At 47.2% G+C, this 20,308-nt stretch overlaps 1 protein-coding gene across 1 annotated transcript in view; it reads left to right on the top strand.

Moving 5' to 3' along the window:
- Positions 1–752: 752 nt before the first annotated feature.
- Prkce (protein kinase C epsilon) overlaps positions 753–20,308 on the top strand; it is a 514,529-nt gene continuing 494,973 nt past the window's right edge. The window contains exons 1-2 of the mRNA XM_057762421.1: positions 753–1,392; positions 1,592–2,137. Coding sequence (XP_057618404.1) covers positions 1,790–2,137 — 348 coding nt within the window. The 5' untranslated portion in view covers positions 753–1,392; positions 1,592–1,789. The remainder of the gene's footprint in view (positions 1,393–1,591; positions 2,138–20,308) is intronic.

Raw genomic sequence — 20,308 nt, 5'->3', positions numbered from 1 at the left:
TTAAAGGGCACACGCGAGGTCCCCATGTGTAGGAGGAGTCACTCGGAGAAATAAAGACTCTCGAACCGAACTGGGCCGGGATTCTACCAGGCTTCTACTTGTCAACAAGTTCTTGCAACTGGAGCAAGTCCGGGACAGATCCCTAGAGGGGACAGTCTCCCCAAGGAAAAGGAAGAGGAAAATGAGGCTTTAAAACTCACACCCAGCAAAAGAGCTCAACAGTCCGGGTAGCCCCTCCCCCGTCGCAGCACAGTGGAGAATCCCGGGACTGAATGACAGACAGGCCAGCTCTCCCGCGGGCGGCTGGTGACCGCCGCACTCTAGGCAGAGTGGGGAAAATTGCTGAGTCTTCTGGAACATTGCGACCCCCTCCATTCCCCCAACCCCGGTTCTAAAAAGTAGTGTTGGCTGCAGAGAGTGAGAGAGATGCCTGTCGTTCCCCCTCACACTTCCCGCCCCTGGCTCTGAGTGCAGACCCGGCTCTCCCGGTGCGGACCAGAGGCGCACAGACTCGGCCTGCGACATTCGCCCCCGCATCCCAGAGCCGCCACCCTCCCGGGTCCCTCGCGGAGTCCTCCCTCAGCTTCCTCGCAAGTCGCCGCCACCGGACCGGGCTGACCGGCTCGCCGCTGTTTTCTGCTCAGCTCACTTTTCCCGTATTGCTCCCCCAACCGGCAAAACTTTCTATTTCCCCAAACACTGTCGCGCGCGCGCGCGCGTGCACACAGACACACACACAGAGACATACACACACACACACACACAGACACACACACACATACACTGACGTCTTTTGCGCATTTCCTGCATTAGAGGGAGGGAGAATCGCTCGCACTGTGATCGAGGGAAGGAGATCGCGGGCTGAGCGCTCTGGCCGGCGGCGAGCCGGCCGTGCCGAGAGCGCGGTCGCGGAGAGCGAGGCGGGCGGGCGGGCGCCGGCGGCCGGGAGGAGGGGCCGCGCCGAGTCGCAGTCCCTGCCTCGCCGCCGCGCTGCGCACCGCCGGGTGCCGGCCTGCGCCCAGAGCCCGAGTGGCGGCCACCTCTACCTCCCGTGCCCGCGCGGATGTGAGATCCCGGGAACCGGGCACCTCGAGATCGCCAGCTGCGGCGCTCCACTGCTTGGCCCCAGAGGCGGCGGCCGGGTTGGCTGTGAGGCTTGTGGATTTTTAAAAAATTTGGCTCCGGGAGGACCATTTCCTCTCGACATGCATCCCTCCGGATAGACAGCACATCCCTCAGTTCACCCTCCACCCCGCGCCGTCCGAGGCAGGCGCTGGGTGGGCGAAGAGGATCCGGGTTGAAATCTGCGCCCCCGGTTCTCGTCCCCGCCCCGTCCCGTCGCCCCCTCCCCCTCCGGGACACGAAATTGCCGGGAGATTATGTTTCGGAAAGGTAGGTGAGCGCCGGGAGCGGCGCCTGCTTCTCCGCACACGGACCCGGAGAAACAGAGAAGCAGCGAGTCAGCCCCCGCGGCTTGCAGCGGAGGCGACAGCTTGTCTCCTCCCGTGGAGGTGTTGCCAGTGGTTGGGGGGGAGAGACTTGCTCCAAAAACGGACGTCTCCAACTCTCCCCCCTCCCTGTTTTCCGTTAGGAATCCGGCGAGGAAATACATGCACTCGCTGAGAATCGCCGGCGCCAGGGCGCAGCGCCACAAGGTGTAGCGAGAGTGGGGTGGGGCGAGAGGGGACCCAGGAGTCCCCCCCAGGCTCCCAGCGTGCCTGCTGCCTGCTCTTCATTCCTGCCCTCGGGGCGGACGGAGTGACCCCGGCTCTAGTTCTCCGCCCCGACCATGGTAGTGTTCAATGGCCTTCTTAAGATCAAAATCTGCGAGGCCGTGAGCTTGAAGCCCACAGCCTGGTCGCTACGCCATGCGGTGGGACCCCGGCCACAGACTTTCCTTCTGGACCCCTACATTGCTCTCAACGTGGATGATTCGCGCATTGGTCAAACAGCCACCAAGCAGAAGACCAACAGCCCGGCCTGGCACGATGAGTTCGTCACTGATGTGTGCAATGGGCGCAAGATCGAGCTGGCTGTCTTTCATGATGCTCCTATAGGCTACGACGACTTCGTTGCCAACTGCACCATCCAGTTCGAGGAGCTGCTGCAAAATGGGAGCCGTCACTTCGAGGACTGGGTGAGTCCAGCCCCTCCACGTCCAGGATCCCGGGGTCCCAGGGAAAGACCTGCTGCCTCGGGATTGGTCGTGAGGCTCAAGGATGTGTGTTTGTGTGTGCATACACGTCTCAATTTTCTTGAAGATGCACGTTTCATTTCGTAGCTAGAGAGACATACACATTAGGATAAGAGAGATGAGATTTGCCAGGTGGGCACTATCTCCGGTCTCTTTTGTGCCCTCCCGAAAATGGGCAGTACAGGGAGCTTGCGAGTTGGGAGAGCCCAGGAATGCAGGTGTATAGCTTGGCAGAGGGGACCTTCTGCAAGTGCATGGTGGGCTGGCTGAGTGACTGTGTGTGTGTCTCTCTCTCTGTCCTTGGAGAGACACGTGTAGCTCAGATTGGAGGTTCTTGTGCAGCCTGGCGTTGTCCTGGGTGGCCCAGTGAGTCGTTTTAAAGATCCCTCTGGTAGGAAGCCTTCTTGTTCCTAAATCATTGGTTAACTCATCTACTGACATACAGCAAGACGGTGTCAGTCCCAGAAACACCAGGCCAGCTTGTTTTGCCCATCTTTTTAGAATGCTGTATTTTAAAAAGGACTCTGTTTGTGGTTATAGAAGTCGGGATTTAGAATCTAAAGGTGATATGCTTCCATGCTTTGATTGCCAAGACGCTGTAGGATCAAACACTATTTTTGAAATTTAGTTAATTGTTAACTGATTATACTGTCAAGTATTAGGGATTTGGGGGAAAAAGGCCTTGCCGATATACCTTAAACCAGATGCATTCAACCTTGGCACTGGGACAGTTAGAGAAACCAGCCTCTCCCACCCCCTCTCTTCTCGGAGGAACAGTGTTAAATTAGGAAACGAATAGCTCTGTCTTCAGGTTTGCTACATGCTTCTATCTGGAGCAAGTGTTGCTATGGATGAATATATTTTCAGGATTCTTTGGTTTGCACAGGGAGCTGTCTGTGCTGCCTCATGAAGAGTTGCAGAAGAACCGCTTTCTGCTGAAAACACAGATAACTTCATGAATATCTTGGGGTCAGAGGGTGCGCATGTCCTTGGCATATCATTTTACCTCATATTTTAAACATATTTTTCATGGATGGGGAGTTTTAGGGGGAAATGGGAGGGGGAGAATCTGCTCTTTTTCTGCTCCTGCCTGTGATAGTACCTTCCGGAACCATGGTTACTAACAGGGCTTTCAGGACAACCCTAGTAAGTCACAAGAGCTGAGCTCTGGGAAATCTGTGATTTCCACTTTAGACAGCAGGGCAAGCCATAGGATCCTGAACTCGACTTTTCCTTTCCTCTGCCTCGCTGTCAATCTACTGTTATCCATGGTGCTACCCAAAGGGCCTTGGAGGGATCACTAACTTCAGAAACAGACTTGAGTGTTAAACATCTGTGGTTTTGCATAAAAAGGGGAAGAAAACTTTGACGAGAGTAGCAGGAAGGTAGGGTGCTTTGCAGGAGGTGCTAAGAGGGGATAACCAGAGGGCCGAGGGCAGTGAAGATGAACGGCAGGTCTGTGTTTTCCACACGCATGTTCCAGTTGGAAGGATGCAGCAGAGTGTCTCTGGTAACACTGAACTGAGGTCTGCTCCAAACGCAGGGCAGAACAGGATAGTACTCTCTCTCCTTGGCTCTTCTAGGGAAGTGTGCAGTCAGAGCTTGTTGCTTTATAGCCATTCTCCAAGGTTCTTACATTTACGCTGGTTTTGGCTCTAGACCAGATCTTCTAGTGCACAGACAAAATTTCCAGATAAGGACATTGAGTTCCAGAGAAGCTAAGTGGGTACCCAAGGTCGCACAGCAAGCACAGGTGGGTTGGAGGTTGAGCCCTCACCTCCTATGGCTCACTGTTTGCCCAGTGGGGAACAGCCTGTCTGGCTTCCCAGGCTGTTTATTAGCCCTGCAGATTCAGATGCTGTGGCCCTGACATTTTTATTGTGTGCGATAACGTAAAGTGCTTTCAAAATCATTATCTCTTCTGCCTTGTAGCAAGTGTGAATTGGATATGACAGGCATTGGACAGATTAGAAACAAGACCGAGAGCAGTCCAAAGAATGAATCGAGTGGTGAGCTGGTTGGGACCGGGAGATGCTGAGGCTGCTCTCTGAAGTGAATATGGGGACCCCAGCAACAGTGCCGAGCAGCCTGGAAACAGTCAAGTTGCAAAGGGACCACCTTCCCCATGTCTGTCACCCAAGTACACCCACAGCATCACAGCTGTGAGTAGACTTTCCTGGGCTTAGACCTTGAGTACCGTTCTGGGAAGAAATGGAGAAAAGTACCCATTCGCAGGTGTGGCTCTGAAGCCGGCCTGAAGTGATCCAATGTGCGCCTCTCTTTACTGTGAAGTACCTCAGCTGGCTCTGCACTGGCCTGCCCACTGAGTTCCCTATGTGATCAAATTCTACTAGGGAATCTTACCACTTTAACTCACCCAGGGATAAAATAAGAGGCCACAGGTTACTCTCCAGGGACTTGCATTTCTCTAGGGAAAGGACACGAGGCAGATGCATATAGATACTGAAGTGGTCATTCAGTTCCAAATGAGTGGCAGGCACTGCAGTAGGTTGGAAGTTCAAAACCAGAGTGTGCGAGGAGGGCTGGGAGGATTCAGGAAGACTCCTGGAAGGAGAGTACGCACGCACAAAGAGTGTCAAACTTTAGGTCATGTTCGAAGACACACCTGGAGAGGACACAACGTGCCAAGCTTCGACACCACCGGCAGAAAGGCATGGAGAGAGCCTATGTTCAGGCTGCAGAATGGATACGCGTGGCTGACCTGAGGACACGGCAGAGCCAAGTTTAAGTCTTCTTATTTCACTGAACTATAATTTAGTATATATTTTCTTTAAAAAGCAAGCAAACAAACAAGCAAAAAACCAAACTGGTTCTTTGACTTTGTACTGATCTTTTCCTCAAGCCCCACTTTGCCTTATAGAACCCCAGGTTTGGATTTGGTGGTTTGGGCTTGTTTTTGCTCACATTCAAATAAATATGGATGTAAAATGCAAAGAAAGGAAGCTCATCCCAGTCAGTACCTTTTAACATCGCTAGGGATGTGGGACTGAACATTGACCTTCTAGAGCAGAAGAAAATGTTGAGGACCGAGGCGGAGAGTGTGGGAAGCACAGGCTGTGGGAACTATCTACCAGTGACGACGACAGACACTGCAGCGTATGACGACAGAAGGGCTGCTGTAGACAGAGCCCGAGGCTAAGAGAAGGCCGGATCTGAGCTAAGTTTTTGACGAACTAGATGAAATGCTGCTGTCCTGGATGTGCATAGGAGTCACTAGGGGAAGGTACTAGGGAGGGAGGTTCACTACCCGGCCTCCTTAGAGCCATTGCTTCTGTGCTTTGAGATAACCGTGAAGAATCTGCACATTTAGTGGTCTGTCCTTTGAGTTGCTTGCTTTGAGAAGTACAGCTAGCATAGGAACTGTGGGCAGAGAAAGGCCTTCAGAATCTGTGGTGGCCAGAGCTGATGATCAGAACGTCATTCTTTACTGATGGCCACATTGTTCCTTTACTTATTTTTATTTAATTTAGCATGCACACTTATGTGTACTCATACATGTGTGTGTGTGCTTGCGCGCATGCGTGTGTGTGTGTGGTGTTTATGGATGTACGTATGGAGGTCAGAGGACAACCCACAGGAGTTACTTTTCTCCTTCCGCCCAGTGGGTTCCAGGGCTCAAACTTACAGTCAGGTTCGGCAGCTGACCTCTTTACCAGCCGAGCCCCCTCTTTAGCTCTCTACTTTATTTTTTGAGACAGAGTCTCCTCACTAAGGAGGAAGTTTGTTTCCTCTGGTCTGGTTAGCCGGTCACTGGGTTCCACCTATCCTGCCTCCTAGGCAAGGTGCTTGGGGTTACAGACCCCTGAGGCAGCACCTGGCTTTTGTGTGGGTCTTTGGGATTGTGCAACAAGCCCCCAAATGGCTAAGTCATCTCCTGGCCCCATATTTCTTAAAATAAAACTTGTAAGAATAACTGTGTCAACTATACATATTAGGATTCATACTCGATGAGGCAGAGGTTGAGTGAGGGCTAAGTGGGGTCTTTTGCTTAGGGGACACAAGCTAAGGAGATGGTTTTGAGTGCAACCTGTAGGGGACAGCTGCTGGTCGCTTCACTGTCTGGGTTTCCTCACTTACTGCTTCAGTAATGTACAAAGTGAGCTCAGCTCGCTCTTTGGCCAGTACTATGTGGGCAGACATCTTTGGTGTGTGCCAGTCCCTTGATTTATCTTGTCACGGATACATTTATTTATTTATGACGTACTTATTGATTTTTAGAAATGGGGTTTCTCTGTGTAGCCCTGGCTGTCCTAGAACTCACTCTGTTGACCAGGCTGGCCTCTAACTCAGAGGTCCTCCTGCCTGCCTCAGCCTCCTGACTGAGGGTAGTAAAGGTGTTCACCACCATGCTGGGCACAGATGCATTGGTAATGTAGTGGCTATGTCTGAAGATCGCTGTCCTCTGAGAGAAAAGGAGTTCTCCAGAGTATCAGTCCCAGTTTGCTTTCGGTGGCCAGAATAAATGACTCTGACCAAAATTAACTTGGAAGGGAAAGAGTTTATTTTATTTCGTAGTCTGTCAGCGAGGGAAGCCAAGGTAGGAGCCCCAGGTAGGAACTGAGGCAGGGACATGGAGGAACACTGATCACTGCCTTGCTTCCTCCGGCTCATACCCAGCTGACTTTGTCATGTAACTCAGGACCACCTGCCCAGGAGTAGCACCACTCGTGGTGGGCTGGGTCCTCCTGGTAGCAGTCATGAAGATACACCACAGACATGCCACAGGCCAGTCTGATGGAGAAGAGTTCCTTCTTCTCAGGTATGCCAAAGTGACAGCTGAAGCTCACGGTGACAGCTGCTAAGGGTCCATGCTGGGTCTAGACTGCTTGGGTTTTAAGGCCACCTTTCCCCGTGACCTAAGTCTTCTGTGACCTTTAGTGAGCCATTTAACCTTTCTGAAATTTGGTTTCTTCTTGTGTAAAAAATGGACGATGGTAAAAATCATCTGCCTGAAATGATGGCTGTAGGGAATTGAGTTTATATTCGCAGTGTGCTTGGACCAATGCCTGGCCCTTAGTATCTCCTCAAAGAATGTTTGTTAATTGCCCAGCTGAATGCCCCGGCACTGGAAAGGGTAGGCTAGTGGACTGGCTCTGCCTTGGTCAACAAGAATCACTTGAGGGAGATTATTACAATATCACTGCCAGGGTCTAGCCCCTAACTATTGATTCTGAGAGCCCCATGGGTCCTGAGGACATGGCCCTGTTAAACAGACCTCCTCCTGATTGGGTCCTTGTACATTGCACAAGGACATGTCTCTATCCTCTTAGGGAATTCCTGAAAAATTTTCAGTGGATAAGATCTATAAAGGGGACATGGTTAGGATGGCAATTGTCCATCCAAGATCCTTTTGTAGATGTCTTCCCTATTGCTATAATACTTGCCATCTAATTCAATATTGCTTCCCTTAGCATATAGGGTATTGTATAACTATTAGTTAGTTCTTGGCCTTGGCCTAGGCACATCCATACTCCTGCTTTATGGCAGTCAAGCATACTCTGTGATCTGTTCCTCCCTCTTTCCTTCCCTCCTTCCCTCCCTCCCTCTTTTTTCTCCCCTCCCTCCCTCCTTCCTTCTCTCCCTCCCTCCCTTTTTTTCCCTCCCCCCTTTCTTTCCCTCCCTTCCCTCACTCCTTCAATACCCAGCCAGTGTAATGGATAATTGGGGCTCTCTTGCTTCCCAGTGGTCACCTGCCTTTAGAATTATTGAGTTCTCACTGTAGTTCCCAGACACTCACCGGTTACAACCTTGGACATGTGACTTAAGCCCCAGATGCCTGTTTCTTGGTTAGTAAAAGGGAACAATGAGAATTCTTAACCTCTTAGGTTGTTGTGTGGATGAAGTAAGGAAGTCCTATGAAGCTCACAGCGAAAGATCTGACCACATAGCATTTCAGCAAATTGTGTTAATATCTGAAGACTTATGGATTGGTAGTCCTAGATTTAGATGAACATCTTAAGATGAACATATGGCCTAGTGAAAGACACTTTTCTCCTTGCTCTGTGAATGTGTTTTTATAAAAAGTCTTAGATCATCTAAAAGTAAATTTAATTTACTTATACTTAACAATTTCTCTTTTATTAATCCTTTGAAAATTGTGTTTGTTGTATTTTGATTATACTCATCTCCCCAACTCCCCCCATCTCCACCCCTCTTCCTTACCCACCCAACTTGGTGTCCTCATTTCTCAAAGCTCATCCACTCCAGTCTGTGCTGCCCACCTTCTCCTAGGCATGTGGCATCCATTGGAGCATGGTGGACCAGCCAGTGGTCATACCCTTCAAAACTGATTCTCACTCCCTCAGCAGCTGTCAATGGACAATAGCTCCTCAGCTCTTCAAAGCAATTTCATTTCTTTTGATCAGATTGCTTTGGCAGACCTAGGAATTATTGCTATTGGAGACATTATTTGTGGAAGATGATTAGTGATCAGAAATAGGAGCAATTAGGAGCTAGTGTTTGGTTTGACTGTACCAGCCTTATTTAGTTTGAGGATCTAAATACATTTTCAATGCTGTTAACTTTAGATTCCTGTCTCCAGACCATACCGAACCTTGCAACCTCAGAGTTTATATGTAGGCTTTTTTTAACTTCAGAGACATTTGATTGTATATGGTGCAGCTAAAAATCAATTTGTATGGTATTGTATGCCTAGTTCTCCCCTTCTCAATTGTCCTTGACGTCCCTCATTTTCACCTTCACCCCATATCCAGTCCATAGCAGCAGCATCTGCCACGTCTGCTGTAAGGATCGATTCCCAAGTGTTATCTTCCATGCCTCTCCTGGGCCCACGTCACTCACCTTGCGTCTGGGTTATCTCGACTGTCCCCTAATTGGTTCCCCCTTGCCTGAACTTTGTCAAAAAATCCCTCAGGGGAAAAAAACGCAATTCCTTCCTGTAAGACAATCCAGACGAGCCTTCTGGGCCTCCTTGGCTTGTTGCCTACTGCTGTTCAGCTTCACCTTGTTTGTGAGTCTCTAGTCATAAGGGCCCGGGGTCACCTTAGACACACCATGTACCTGCCTCAACCTTCCTTCATTTCTTTCCCATTTTTCTAGAATGTTTCTTCTACAGTGAGCTTCCTGGCTCAAACATTTATTCGAATGTCACATTCCCAGGAAAGCCTTTTCTAGTAATCCTATCCAAAATGTCACTCTTTTTCAGGATTTATGATTTGTCTTATTATTTGATTATTGGTTTGAAACGGAGCCTTACTATGTAGCTTGGTCTAATCACAGCCCTCAGTTCTTTGGCTTCAACCTCCCAAGTACTGAGATTACAGTCACCATGCCTGGTTTTCCCAGACATTTTACTTCTTTAATTTTAAGGGCTTATTAATTTTTAAGGTAGCACACAAAATAATGAGTTTCATCATGACATTTTTATATGTATATGGCATTGTACTTGGATTGTATTTTTCTCTGCATTTGCAGTTTATATACCATTTTATACATTCCTTTAAATGACTTCTTTTTCCCTCATCTTTCTCCTACACTTCATATTTTTCTTATTAATTTCTTGTCTAACATTAAGACAGAGGTTCTATAGAAACAGAAGTTTTTATTTCTTTCTGTCTTCTCAGCAACCCAGCCAGAACCTAGGTATTGGTGCATGCCAACAGAGAGATGTGTATTCTCTCAGTACTTGTCATGGCGCAGTACCTTGGCAGATACTGGGGTGTTTGTTGGTCACACAGAGGTGTGTGTGCCACAGTTCCTGCCTCTGGGGAGCATGAGAGCTTGACATGTGTTTGGGAAGACTGAAATGGCAAGCGTTAGATGGTATTTCTTTTTCATATCATTTTTTATTGTTTGAGAATTTTGTGCATGCATGTAATGTATTTTTTTAATGAAATTCATCTCCAATTCCCTCCCCTCCAATGATTCTCCTACTCACCCCACCACATATTCTCTCCCAATTTCATGTATTCTGTTTCTAAACTCTCTGAGCCCACTTGGTGCTGCCTATATGTGCCTGGGTCTAGAACCATCTAGTAGAGTATGGTCAACCTCTCATCACCTACATCGCTCTCCAGCAGCCCTCAGTTACCTCAGCTAGGGATGGGACCTCATCAGCCCTCCCATCCATGCTAGACTTTGGTCTGGTTTGATGGTGTACAGGTCCTGTAATGTGGTTATAGCCATGGTTCCATTGTAGGCACCTACTCCGTTTGACACCTCTCTTCTACAGTGAGCCTCGAGCCTGGCAGGGAGAGGATGTGATACAGCCAGCTCCCTGAGAGCTGAGCCCTCTATAGCCTCCCATTGTCTGCATGTAGGGCTGGTGTGGTCCTCTGTCTGCACTGATCTCCATCCACTGCCACAGGGAGGTTCTCTGGTGAGGTGGAGAGATAGACTAACTTCTTGCTTTGTACAGTCCAAAGAGAGGAGGAGGAATTTTAGGGAAGTCTTTGAAGGCATTCCGACAGGAGAACACGCTCTGATTTTCACAGGTCAGTTTGCACTACACCAAAGACTTTCTTTTTTAACCAAGCCTAAAGTTTCTAAAACGGGGAACTGTGTACCATCTGGGTACCCAGAGCCTGTAGAAGGTGCTGTGGTCAGAGGAAACACAGAAAGAACACTTGTCCTTATTTGCAGAGTTTATTAGCTTTAAATTATTAACTGAGGTGTTATCTACCAAAAAAATCCTTGCAGTTGGCAGTGACAAGACATGAAATTTGAGACAGCAGTCCCTGAACTCATGGGGCTCACTGATGCATGTACCTGTACAACTTCCAGTGGCTTCACACAGGCTAAACGAACTCCAGAGCAGGCCTGCACTGTTTTACATAAATACAAGCTTCACTTGGCAAAACACATTTCTCTCCAAGTTCCTCTGGGTGTATATGAGCTTGTTAAGTAGTTACAGTCGATTATAATGCTAATCAGCAGGGTTATACCTGGTTAAAAATTAGTTTTCTGTCAGAAAGCATGTGAAGTGGTCAGAGGCCTATGCTGGGCCGAGAGAATCACGAGGGCAGGAATGTACCGTGTCAGTATAACTCACCCACATCCAAACAAAATAGAATCTCCAGAGGGAAAGGCTTTGGACTCCTGTGGCAGGCCCGGAGGAGAAACTCAAGCCTGCTACCAAACTCCAGTGCTGCAGTGACCTCTTACCTCATCTGTCTTCTTCCCATCCTATCTCTCTCTCCTTGAAGTGTTACGGAGGTCGCCTTTAAGTCAACTGTGTTGCTGTGTGCCTGTAACCCTAGCCAGCACATTTGGGAGGTGGGGGCAAAGGGGAGGCTCTTTTATTTAGTAGCATAGGCGAACACTCACTGAGTTTGCCACCCAGGAAGCATTTAAGGTCAGAAATGTGATCAATTCAAGAAGGGTTTGGAACAAAAACCATGGTGGGTAAATCTAGAATTTATTATTGGAGGCGGGTATGCTTTGGTGTTGCCTGTATCCACCTTGAATAGAGCCATTGGTTGTTTCTCAGAGCATAGCATCTCCTAGTGCCAGGCAGATGGAAGCATTTTGTGGATGGGAAGTGTCTTTTCTCACCCATCTGATGGCTCTCCAGAGTGTGAGCTGTTCAGGAAATCTGGGAAGCCCACTCACCGGTTAGTCAACGGACTCTCGAGAGGCCCGCTCTTCCAGGCCCGTCTCGTAGGAGTGCCCGTCTACACATTCTCCAATCCAGCGGAATCACGATGTGCTCCTAAAAACTCAGAATCTGAGCAGAAAAGAAAGATGGTGGGTGTAACCCCTCCAAAGGGAGCGGCACTTTTAGGAGTGGGTGTGGTCTTGTTGGAGGAAGTGTGTCACTGCAGAGAAGGGCTTTGAGGTTTATATATGCTCAAGATATCCTCCATTGTCACAGTTCACTTCCTGTTGCCTGTAGCATATAGAACTCTCAGCTACCTCTCCAGCACCATGTCTGCCTGCATGCCACCATGTCCCACCGTGATGATAATGGACTGAGCCTCTGAACTGTAAGCTGTCACCACAATTCAATGTTTTCCTTATAGAAGTTGCTGTGCTCCCGGTGTCTTCAATAGAAACCCTAACTAAGACAGTGGGCCAGACAGAAGCTGCTGAGCAGTAAAAGCAGAGTCTGGCCTTCCTTTCATCCATCAGCGGATGTTTATCGAATACCTCCTTTGCTGGGCACCTTGTCACGTGAGCAGAGAGCCTATTGGTGATACGGTGTTTATCAAGGAGTATCAGAAAAGCCCTGGTGTGTAAATTCACAGCTGAGAGGAAGCGCTTAGTGCAGTCTTGGAGAGTGTGGCAACACCTAGATCTACCTCTGCAGGTCCGCGTGGACGGATAGTTTCTTTCCTCGGGGAACTTATTGACTCCGCTGACGCCGGTCAGTCAGTGGCACTGTGCTTACATGTGAAACGTGTTCTCCACACGTGTGAAGTCAGGAGTTAGCTTGGCCAGATGCTTTTTGGGCCCCTGCTGGCAACAGTCCTAACTGACTTCTCAAACCTGGCATTTTGGGCTTTTACTGTGCTCAGTCTACCTCGCTATCATATTTTGTCTCTTTTATTCAAATCGCCTTGCTTATTACTCTGGAAAGCTGCCCAGTTTTGCCCCCCCACCCCCACCCCCTGCTCTGTCTTTCCCCATGGCTGGAAGACCATAAAGCTACTTTTCAGAGCTTGTTTCTTTACCTAGGTCCAAGGACCACAAGGAGTAAATTTAGATTTAAAATGATCTCTCTTTGTGTATTATTGAGCCATAGAACCATCCAGAATCTCCTAAAAACAAACCAGCAAGCAAGCAAAATGTCCAGAATGGAAGATTGATGACTGTCTGCCTTTGCCTTTCACATCGATGGTTATTTCAACCATTTTAGGTAACTGAGCGACTCCTCCATCAGCCATTAGAGATGGGACATGGCATCAACCAGTGCTTGTCAAACTGTCTTTGAAGAGGCAGGAGGTTATCGAAGAGGCTGGGACATGTTACAAAGTCAGATGCATCTTGGTGTATCAGAGACATTCAAGTCATGGCAGGGCCGGGGAGGAGAACGACAGCAGGGCTGGGGCAGGGTATAGCATGTTCCTGAGATAGCTCACTAGAGTACTTGCTGTGAAAGCCTTAGAATCTGATTGGCTCCACCAGCACCAATGTAAAACCCTGGGCTTGTCAGTGAGTACCTGTGGCCCCAGTGCTGGAGAGGGAGACACAGGAAGTCTCCAGGATCTGTCGGCCGGCCAGGCAGTTCCAGGTTCACTGAAAGACTGGGTCTTGAATAATAAGGTGAAGAGCAATTGAGGAAGACACTTGGCATTGACCTCTGACCTATGCACACATGTAACATGTATTTGTGTGTACATGTGATTATGTGCCTGGACACATATTCACACATGCATACATACAGATGATGACACAAAGCAATGACAGTTGTTTACTTCTGCACAGCCAGACCTGTCTCAGATGTGTTTTATCATAAATAGCTAGTATTTGTGAGACATCCAGGACTCGTGCTTTGTGGAATATGTGTGTGTGTGTGTGTGTACGCACACACACACACACATATATAATCATAGTTAAATAAAAGAAAAAGAAAAATTGAACCATATTCTAGTGGATCTTGGGAAATAGTGAGCTTGAACAATGGTGGAGGCCCAAGGAGAAGGACATGGTGTGAGTTCTGCTGATTGGCAGAGGCTTCAGGAAGAGTTTAAGCCAGGCCTTGAAGAAAATGGATCTAGACAAACTGGGAAGTGGGGCCAGAAGACAAGTAGTTTTAACACTTGGAGCAAGGGTGTGGATAGTTGGGATTGAAGTAAGATTGCAATCACAGAAAAAAACCAATCAGTTATTAAAACATAGAAACATTAAAACATAGAAACACACATACATGGACAAAATCCAAGTTGAAACAGTAGACAGAGTGAGTATTCATCCTTCCATCTATCCATCTATCCAGACATTTATTCAACAAGTCCATACTGTGTACCGTCTGTGTTCTAGGAACTTTTCTAGGGCAAGAGGTTGAATCAAGACACTCACCATACATCAAACTCTTAGTTATTAAGAAATTTAGTGTGAGGGAGAACCTGAGTCCCCCATGTTGTACTCCAGCTAATATTTTTCTTGTTATTTTCTTTCTTTCTTTCTTTCTTTCTTTCTTTCTTTCTTTCTTTCTTTCTTTCTTTCTTCCTTCCTTCCTTCCTTCCTTCCTTTCCTTTCCTTTCTTTTCTTTTCTTTCTTCTTCTTTTTTACTTATTGATAACCTGATAGGGATGGCTGAAAGCAGCGTCTTTATTAACCAATAAAAGCAACACATATACAGAAGGACTTTACACACCACATTGTGGTGAAACCTATTACTTTAATGGTAAGCTAAATAGTTAAAATACAAAACTAAGCAAAAATAAGAACAAACAAATAAATAAACAACAACAAAACAAAAAATATCCAGGCTATATTCCTCTAAAGAACTAGACATTTACTTTCTAGTTATGTATTATGATGCTCAATTTTTAAACTTGGACTTCATTTTAGATGATTACTTGTAAGTAATGGAAATAAACATGGCAAGTTGCTCTTCTGATCGTCAGTAATGATTGTTCTTAGACAGAAGTTTGTCTTCTCTTTTTCAGCTATGTAAAGTTTTTTCCTTCCTTCCAAGTATTTGGGGCTTTTCAGGCCTAGGAGACCAGGAATAGAAGACTGGAGAAATAAGGCTAGAATTGGAGTATTGAAGTAGGAGGGCTGGGGTAGGAGAATGGGGTAGGAGGGTGGGATAGGAGGGCAGAAGTAGGAAGGCTCTCCTTTTGCTCCTGTGAAATACCCATCTTTATCTTAAAGCCACCCTGAGCCCAGATTTTAGATGAAATACACGATGCCCAGTTAATTTAAGTTTCAGATAAATGATGAATACTTATGTTTTTAAAATCAAAGATGTGTCCCGAATATTAAGTGTGGTATACTTATATCAAAAAGTTTCTGTGTTTACCTGGAAATACAATGTAGCCAGGGGGCTTCTATTTTTACATAGTCTATGTCCTAAGTCTGTTTCCTACAGTTCTGGTAATTATTTAAGCATGGCATGAGCAGGAATGAGTTTGCCATCTTTTCCTCTGAGGAAAAAACAGGGACATTTAGCTTTTTGTTAAAATAATTCTGGCAGTAATCATAATTAAGAGATGTTTTTGATTGGCAGCTCCCATAAAATCACAGCGGTCACTTCTGTGGCCAGGTGTGCAGTGGCTACTTTCCTTGTGGTTATGACAGCTACCTGACAGAAGCAACTTCCTGTTACTGGGTCAGAAGTCAGACAAGAGCTACTTAAAGGAGAAAGGGCTTGTTTGGTACACAGTTTCAGGTTACAGTTCATCCTTGAAAGGATGAGGGCCTGGGGTGTCTGGGGTGTCAACAATTGGAGGCAGCTAGTTACCATGTATCCACAGTCAAGAGCAGAGAACTCTGAATTAATGCTCTGTTGCTGGGGCTCAGCTCTCTTTCTGCTTTTCTTCAAGTCCCAGCCCAGCTGATGAAATGGTGTCACCGAAGTTGATCACCATAGACAAGACCACAGGCCAGTGTGATCTAGATAGATGATCTTACGTTGAGACTCTCTTCCCAGGCAAGTCTAGATTACGTCACATTGACAATGAACACTAGCCACCACAGAGACTTTAGGGAGAAAGGCTGTATTTTGGCACATTGTTTGAGGGTACAGTCCACCATGGTGTCAAAAGCGTGGTGACAGGGGGGTGAAGCAGGTGGTCACCTTGTCTGAAGTCAGGAAGCAGAGAGTGGTGTCTGTTGGTGCTGACTCCACTTTGTCCTTCTATTTAGTCTGGAACCCCATCCTGTAGGATGGTGCCTCCACAATCAGGGTGTCTTCAGAAAGTCCCTCATAGGCATGCCCAGAGCTTGTCCTAGGTGACTCTAGATCCCATCAATTTGATAACGGATATCAACCACCACAAAGGGGGAGGTTCAGTTCATGCATTGTCCTGTCATTTGCCATGGGACCTTGCACCTGTTCTCCCACAGTGACCGTCAGAACTCTGCTATCCAGAGGTGTGCAGTGCCTGGTCATGGTGACCCTACTATTTGGTACCTTAGAAAGACTTCCTTATTTGAGCTCAGGTGAGTGAGAGCTAAGCCATGGAGAAGCTTTTTTTTTTTTTTTTTGGTTTTTCGAGACAGGGTTTCTCTGTAGCTTTGGAGCCTGTCCTGGAACTAGCTCTTGTAGACCAGGCTGGTCTCGAACTCACAGAGATCCGCCTGCCTCTGCCTCCCAAGTGCTGGGATTAAAGGTGTGCGCCACCACCGCCCGGCTCATGGAGAAGCTTTTGAGATTAGTTACTGTATATTTGTTAGTTTCCTTCTAAGGAACCCAGGGGACTTGTGTGAGATCTATGTAGGGTCATCGTAGCATAGACCTTCCCACTCTGGTTGTCCTTGTCCCAGCCTGGATAACAGACCCCATTCTCCTCACCTGGCCAGCCCTCAGGGTTTGTGGGATACACCTTCCTTCCTTTCTCTGCCCAGTGGTTCCCTTGACTTCCCAGCAGGAGCTTCTGGGATGAAACCTGGTCTTTCATGTCCTCCTTTTGCTCTGCTTTCTACACCCCAACTCCTAGAACACCCATCCCCAATCTCCCTTTTTTCAAGGAAGCTTCTGGCTCCAGCTCTTTTGAATCACGGTCGTGCCTATCCACTGTCTGTACTTCTGTTTGGAAGCCTTCGTGTCTGGCAGTTTACGGTGGGGCGCTTCCTGCCTGTTCCGCAGCAGAGGCAGGGAAGATTTCTGACAGGAAGAGTCCTGCTGTTTGGTGCTGACACTTGACGTACTGCCTTCTGCACAGATGTTGGACTGCTTAGATAAAAATTGCACGTAGCTACTTCAGTCATAGATGCTCTTTAGTTATTCCTGTTCAGGTGTTTTCCTTCCTTTCATAAGAAATTAGAATGTGGTATTAAAATTACATTTGGATTCTTGTGAGCATACACACACCTTAAAATTTGAAAAGGCAAGAATTACTTCAACCATTTATTCAGAATCTTTTGGCACCTTTAATGTTGTAACTGTTATAATAACAGTACTGTTTGCAGTGCTGAGGATAGAGCCCAAGGTCTCGTGTGTATGACCAGGCTAGGCAAGTGCCTGACCACTAAGCTACACCCCGGCCCTAACTTTACTTCTTAAAACTGTATTTAGTTTATTAAATCATTGAGCAGAAGGCACAGAGTGCCACCCCACTCCACAAAGTTTCCTCTACTGCAATTATTAATGTGTCTATATTTTTACACCTAAGAGTTGAGAAGGATGCAGCGGAGTGCTAGCTGTTGAAGCAGGAACACCTTGGTTGCCATAGCGCTAGGGTTTACGTTAGAAAGACAGGGATTTTAATCTCTGCCTTCCTCCGTGGCCACTGAACCAGCGATATGACCTGTGGACCAGTTGTATAACCTCTTTCATTTCTTCATCTGTAGCACAAAGCCTGTAATAGCTATCTAAGTGTGTAGTTTGGAATAAATAGCGTAGTGTATACAAAGTGCTTAGAAAATGCTTGTCGTATGATAAGCCCACAAAAATGTTACTTATTAGAACCCTATTGTGAAATGTAAATTGTGACTTCTGTGGTTTGAGACTGAGGGTGTTGTTCAGGAGGCCATTTGACTGCATTCTGTGCGGCTGACTGTCGCGTGGGTTTGGGGGTGCCTTTCGTCTGAGGGCTACTTCTCAGACAGATGGTAGTTCTCATTCTAATTAGTTGCATAGGAAGTGGCTATGGTTTGCCAAGTTTGTGTTTGCTGCCCGCTTTTGAGCATTTATAGGCCAGCATATATTCACAGAGTGCTGTGTTCACAGCTAGCTTGTTTATTTTTCACCAACCTGACTCTGCTGCTCTGTGACCTCCGGGAAGAAACTTAACCTCTCTGAGCTTAAGAGTTCCTGCAGTGTGAAGTTGGACAGTCACATTGGGTCTAGTCACATCAGAGGCTTGTAGACCCTTAAAAAAGAATGCCACACACATCTAAATTCTAATGATGGAGACTTTGGAATCTGGGGAGAGAAGTGGCTTGTCTTCATCTAAAGTATATAAGTGAGGGCGTGGAGGCAGGAGAATGTCAGTTGGTAGAAACCAAACTCAGTTACCTCCAGGTACATCAGCATTTTGGTTCTTAGCCCTACTTACGTATCATGCATGATATTGCTGGAAGTGAAGATTTAAAATTTGCTTCTAGGATACTAGTGTTGTAGAAGGCCCGGTCCCCAGCCCTGCAGGAGAACGTGGTTTCAGCTTCCTTATCCCTACAAGGCTCTTTAAGAGTTTGTCTTTATCAGTGCTTATCATGACTGTGTGCAGACGCCCGTACAGCCCGACTATTTCAGGGGGAAAGAGGAGGAAGACAGATAAGACTAGGTTCAGAAACAAGTGAGGGTGGGAGGTGGAGAGTGTGGAGTCACGTGTCTGTCCCCTGGTGGGGGGATTTGCAGCAGTGGCTTGAGCTGAGGAAGCCTCTGTGCCTAGGGAGAAAGTTAGGTCCCGCCCCCACGAAGGAGATTTACAGCTCAGATGGGTGCCCTTGAGCCCTGCCTGTGCCTGCTGGGGCCTCCTCCCAGGGCTCAGCACTCTGTAGTAGGAGGCTGGGTCCTGCTCTATTCTGCTACAGGGATAGCACGGTGGGGACCTCCACAAGGGTTTGTGGGGGTCCACAGAAGGAAAGCAAGATGTGAGTAGAAGTATCTCTTGGCAAGCATCCTAGCAAGTGGTAGCTTCAAAACTCAAGATGCTTGTAATGACCACTATCGATTCTGTTTTTTAGTATCGGGTGTGTGCATGCATGAGTGTACTTGTGCGTGTATGTTTGTGCATGCATGTGTGTTATGCTAATATCATGTAAGATAGCCAGATGCCATTTGTCTTTGCTGGCAAAGCTTCTTCACAGGAAGGTTGACACAATACGGGCCTCTTTAATGGGGACCTGGGTTTTAGGGCACTCATCATCTTTTATTTTTTCCTTTCCGAATTCAGTCCATCTTTCTTTTCTTCCTCATTCCCTGGCTAACACTCTCTCCTAGGGATTGAACTTAGGCTCTTGCACATGCTAAGTAGGCTTCTCTGTCACTTAGTGATGTCACAGCTCTAATTAAAATAAATCTCAAGGGGCTGGAGAGATGGCTCAGTGGTTAAGAGCATTGCCTGCTCTTCCAAAGGTCCTGAGTTCAATTCCCAGCAACCACATGGTGGCTCATAACCATCTGTAATGAGGTCTGGTGCCCTCTTCTGGCCTTCAGGCATACACAGAGACAGAACATTGTATACATAATAAATAAATAAATATAAAAAAATAAAATAAATCTCAAATGGCCATTTTAATGTGAAAATAGAATGCTGTAGTCATCATCACAGTGCCTTGTATGCAGGTAAGTGTTGATTTTTAAACCCTGTGGGTTTTGTTTATTTGCATGTGTTTGTGTGCATGTATTCACATGTGCAGGGGTGTATGTGTAGAAAGGGTTGATGTACATGTGTGTGCGAATGCATGAGGAGACTAGAGGTCAATGCCAGCTGTCTTCTTTGGTCTTTCCCCACCTTCTGTGTTGAAGAAAAGTCTCTCACTGGAACCTAGAGTTCACCTCCTTAGCTAGTCTAGCTAGCCACATTGCTCTGGAGACCCTTTGTTTCTCCTCCTAGGTGCTGGGATTATAGGCAGCCACCATACCTGTCTGACATTCACATGGATTCTGGGGATTCGAACTCTTGTCCTTACACTTGCATAAGTGCTTTACCCAGCAAGGCATCTCCCCAACTTCTGTTTTCTTGTTGTAAGTTCCAATTTAGAAAAAAGAAAGAAAAAAAAAGTGTCCCAGAAGACATTCTCACCCAGCCTCCTTTAAGGTGAGCATGGTGGAGGTGAGAAAATAACGAAGAGGGGTTCCCTGCACTCAGAACCTCACACTTTGCAGCACTAACAGTTCTGTAACAGCTGACATGGTAAGCTTGTCCAGGGAGAGACAGAAAGGCTTTCCAGAGGGGTTGACATTGACCTTGGTCCTGACAATCAGGTAGAGTCAATTAGATCTGCATGCACGTACCATCATGTTTCTTTGCCTGCCTACTCGTCAGTACTGGATAGGTAACAGCTAAGGATGCAGAC

The sequence above is a fragment of the Chionomys nivalis genome, chromosome 1 (genome assembly GCF_950005125.1).
Source record: "Chionomys nivalis chromosome 1, mChiNiv1.1, whole genome shotgun sequence".
Taxonomy (NCBI): domain Eukaryota; kingdom Metazoa; phylum Chordata; class Mammalia; order Rodentia; family Cricetidae; genus Chionomys; species Chionomys nivalis.
This window is presented reverse-complemented; position numbering and strand designations above follow the sequence as displayed.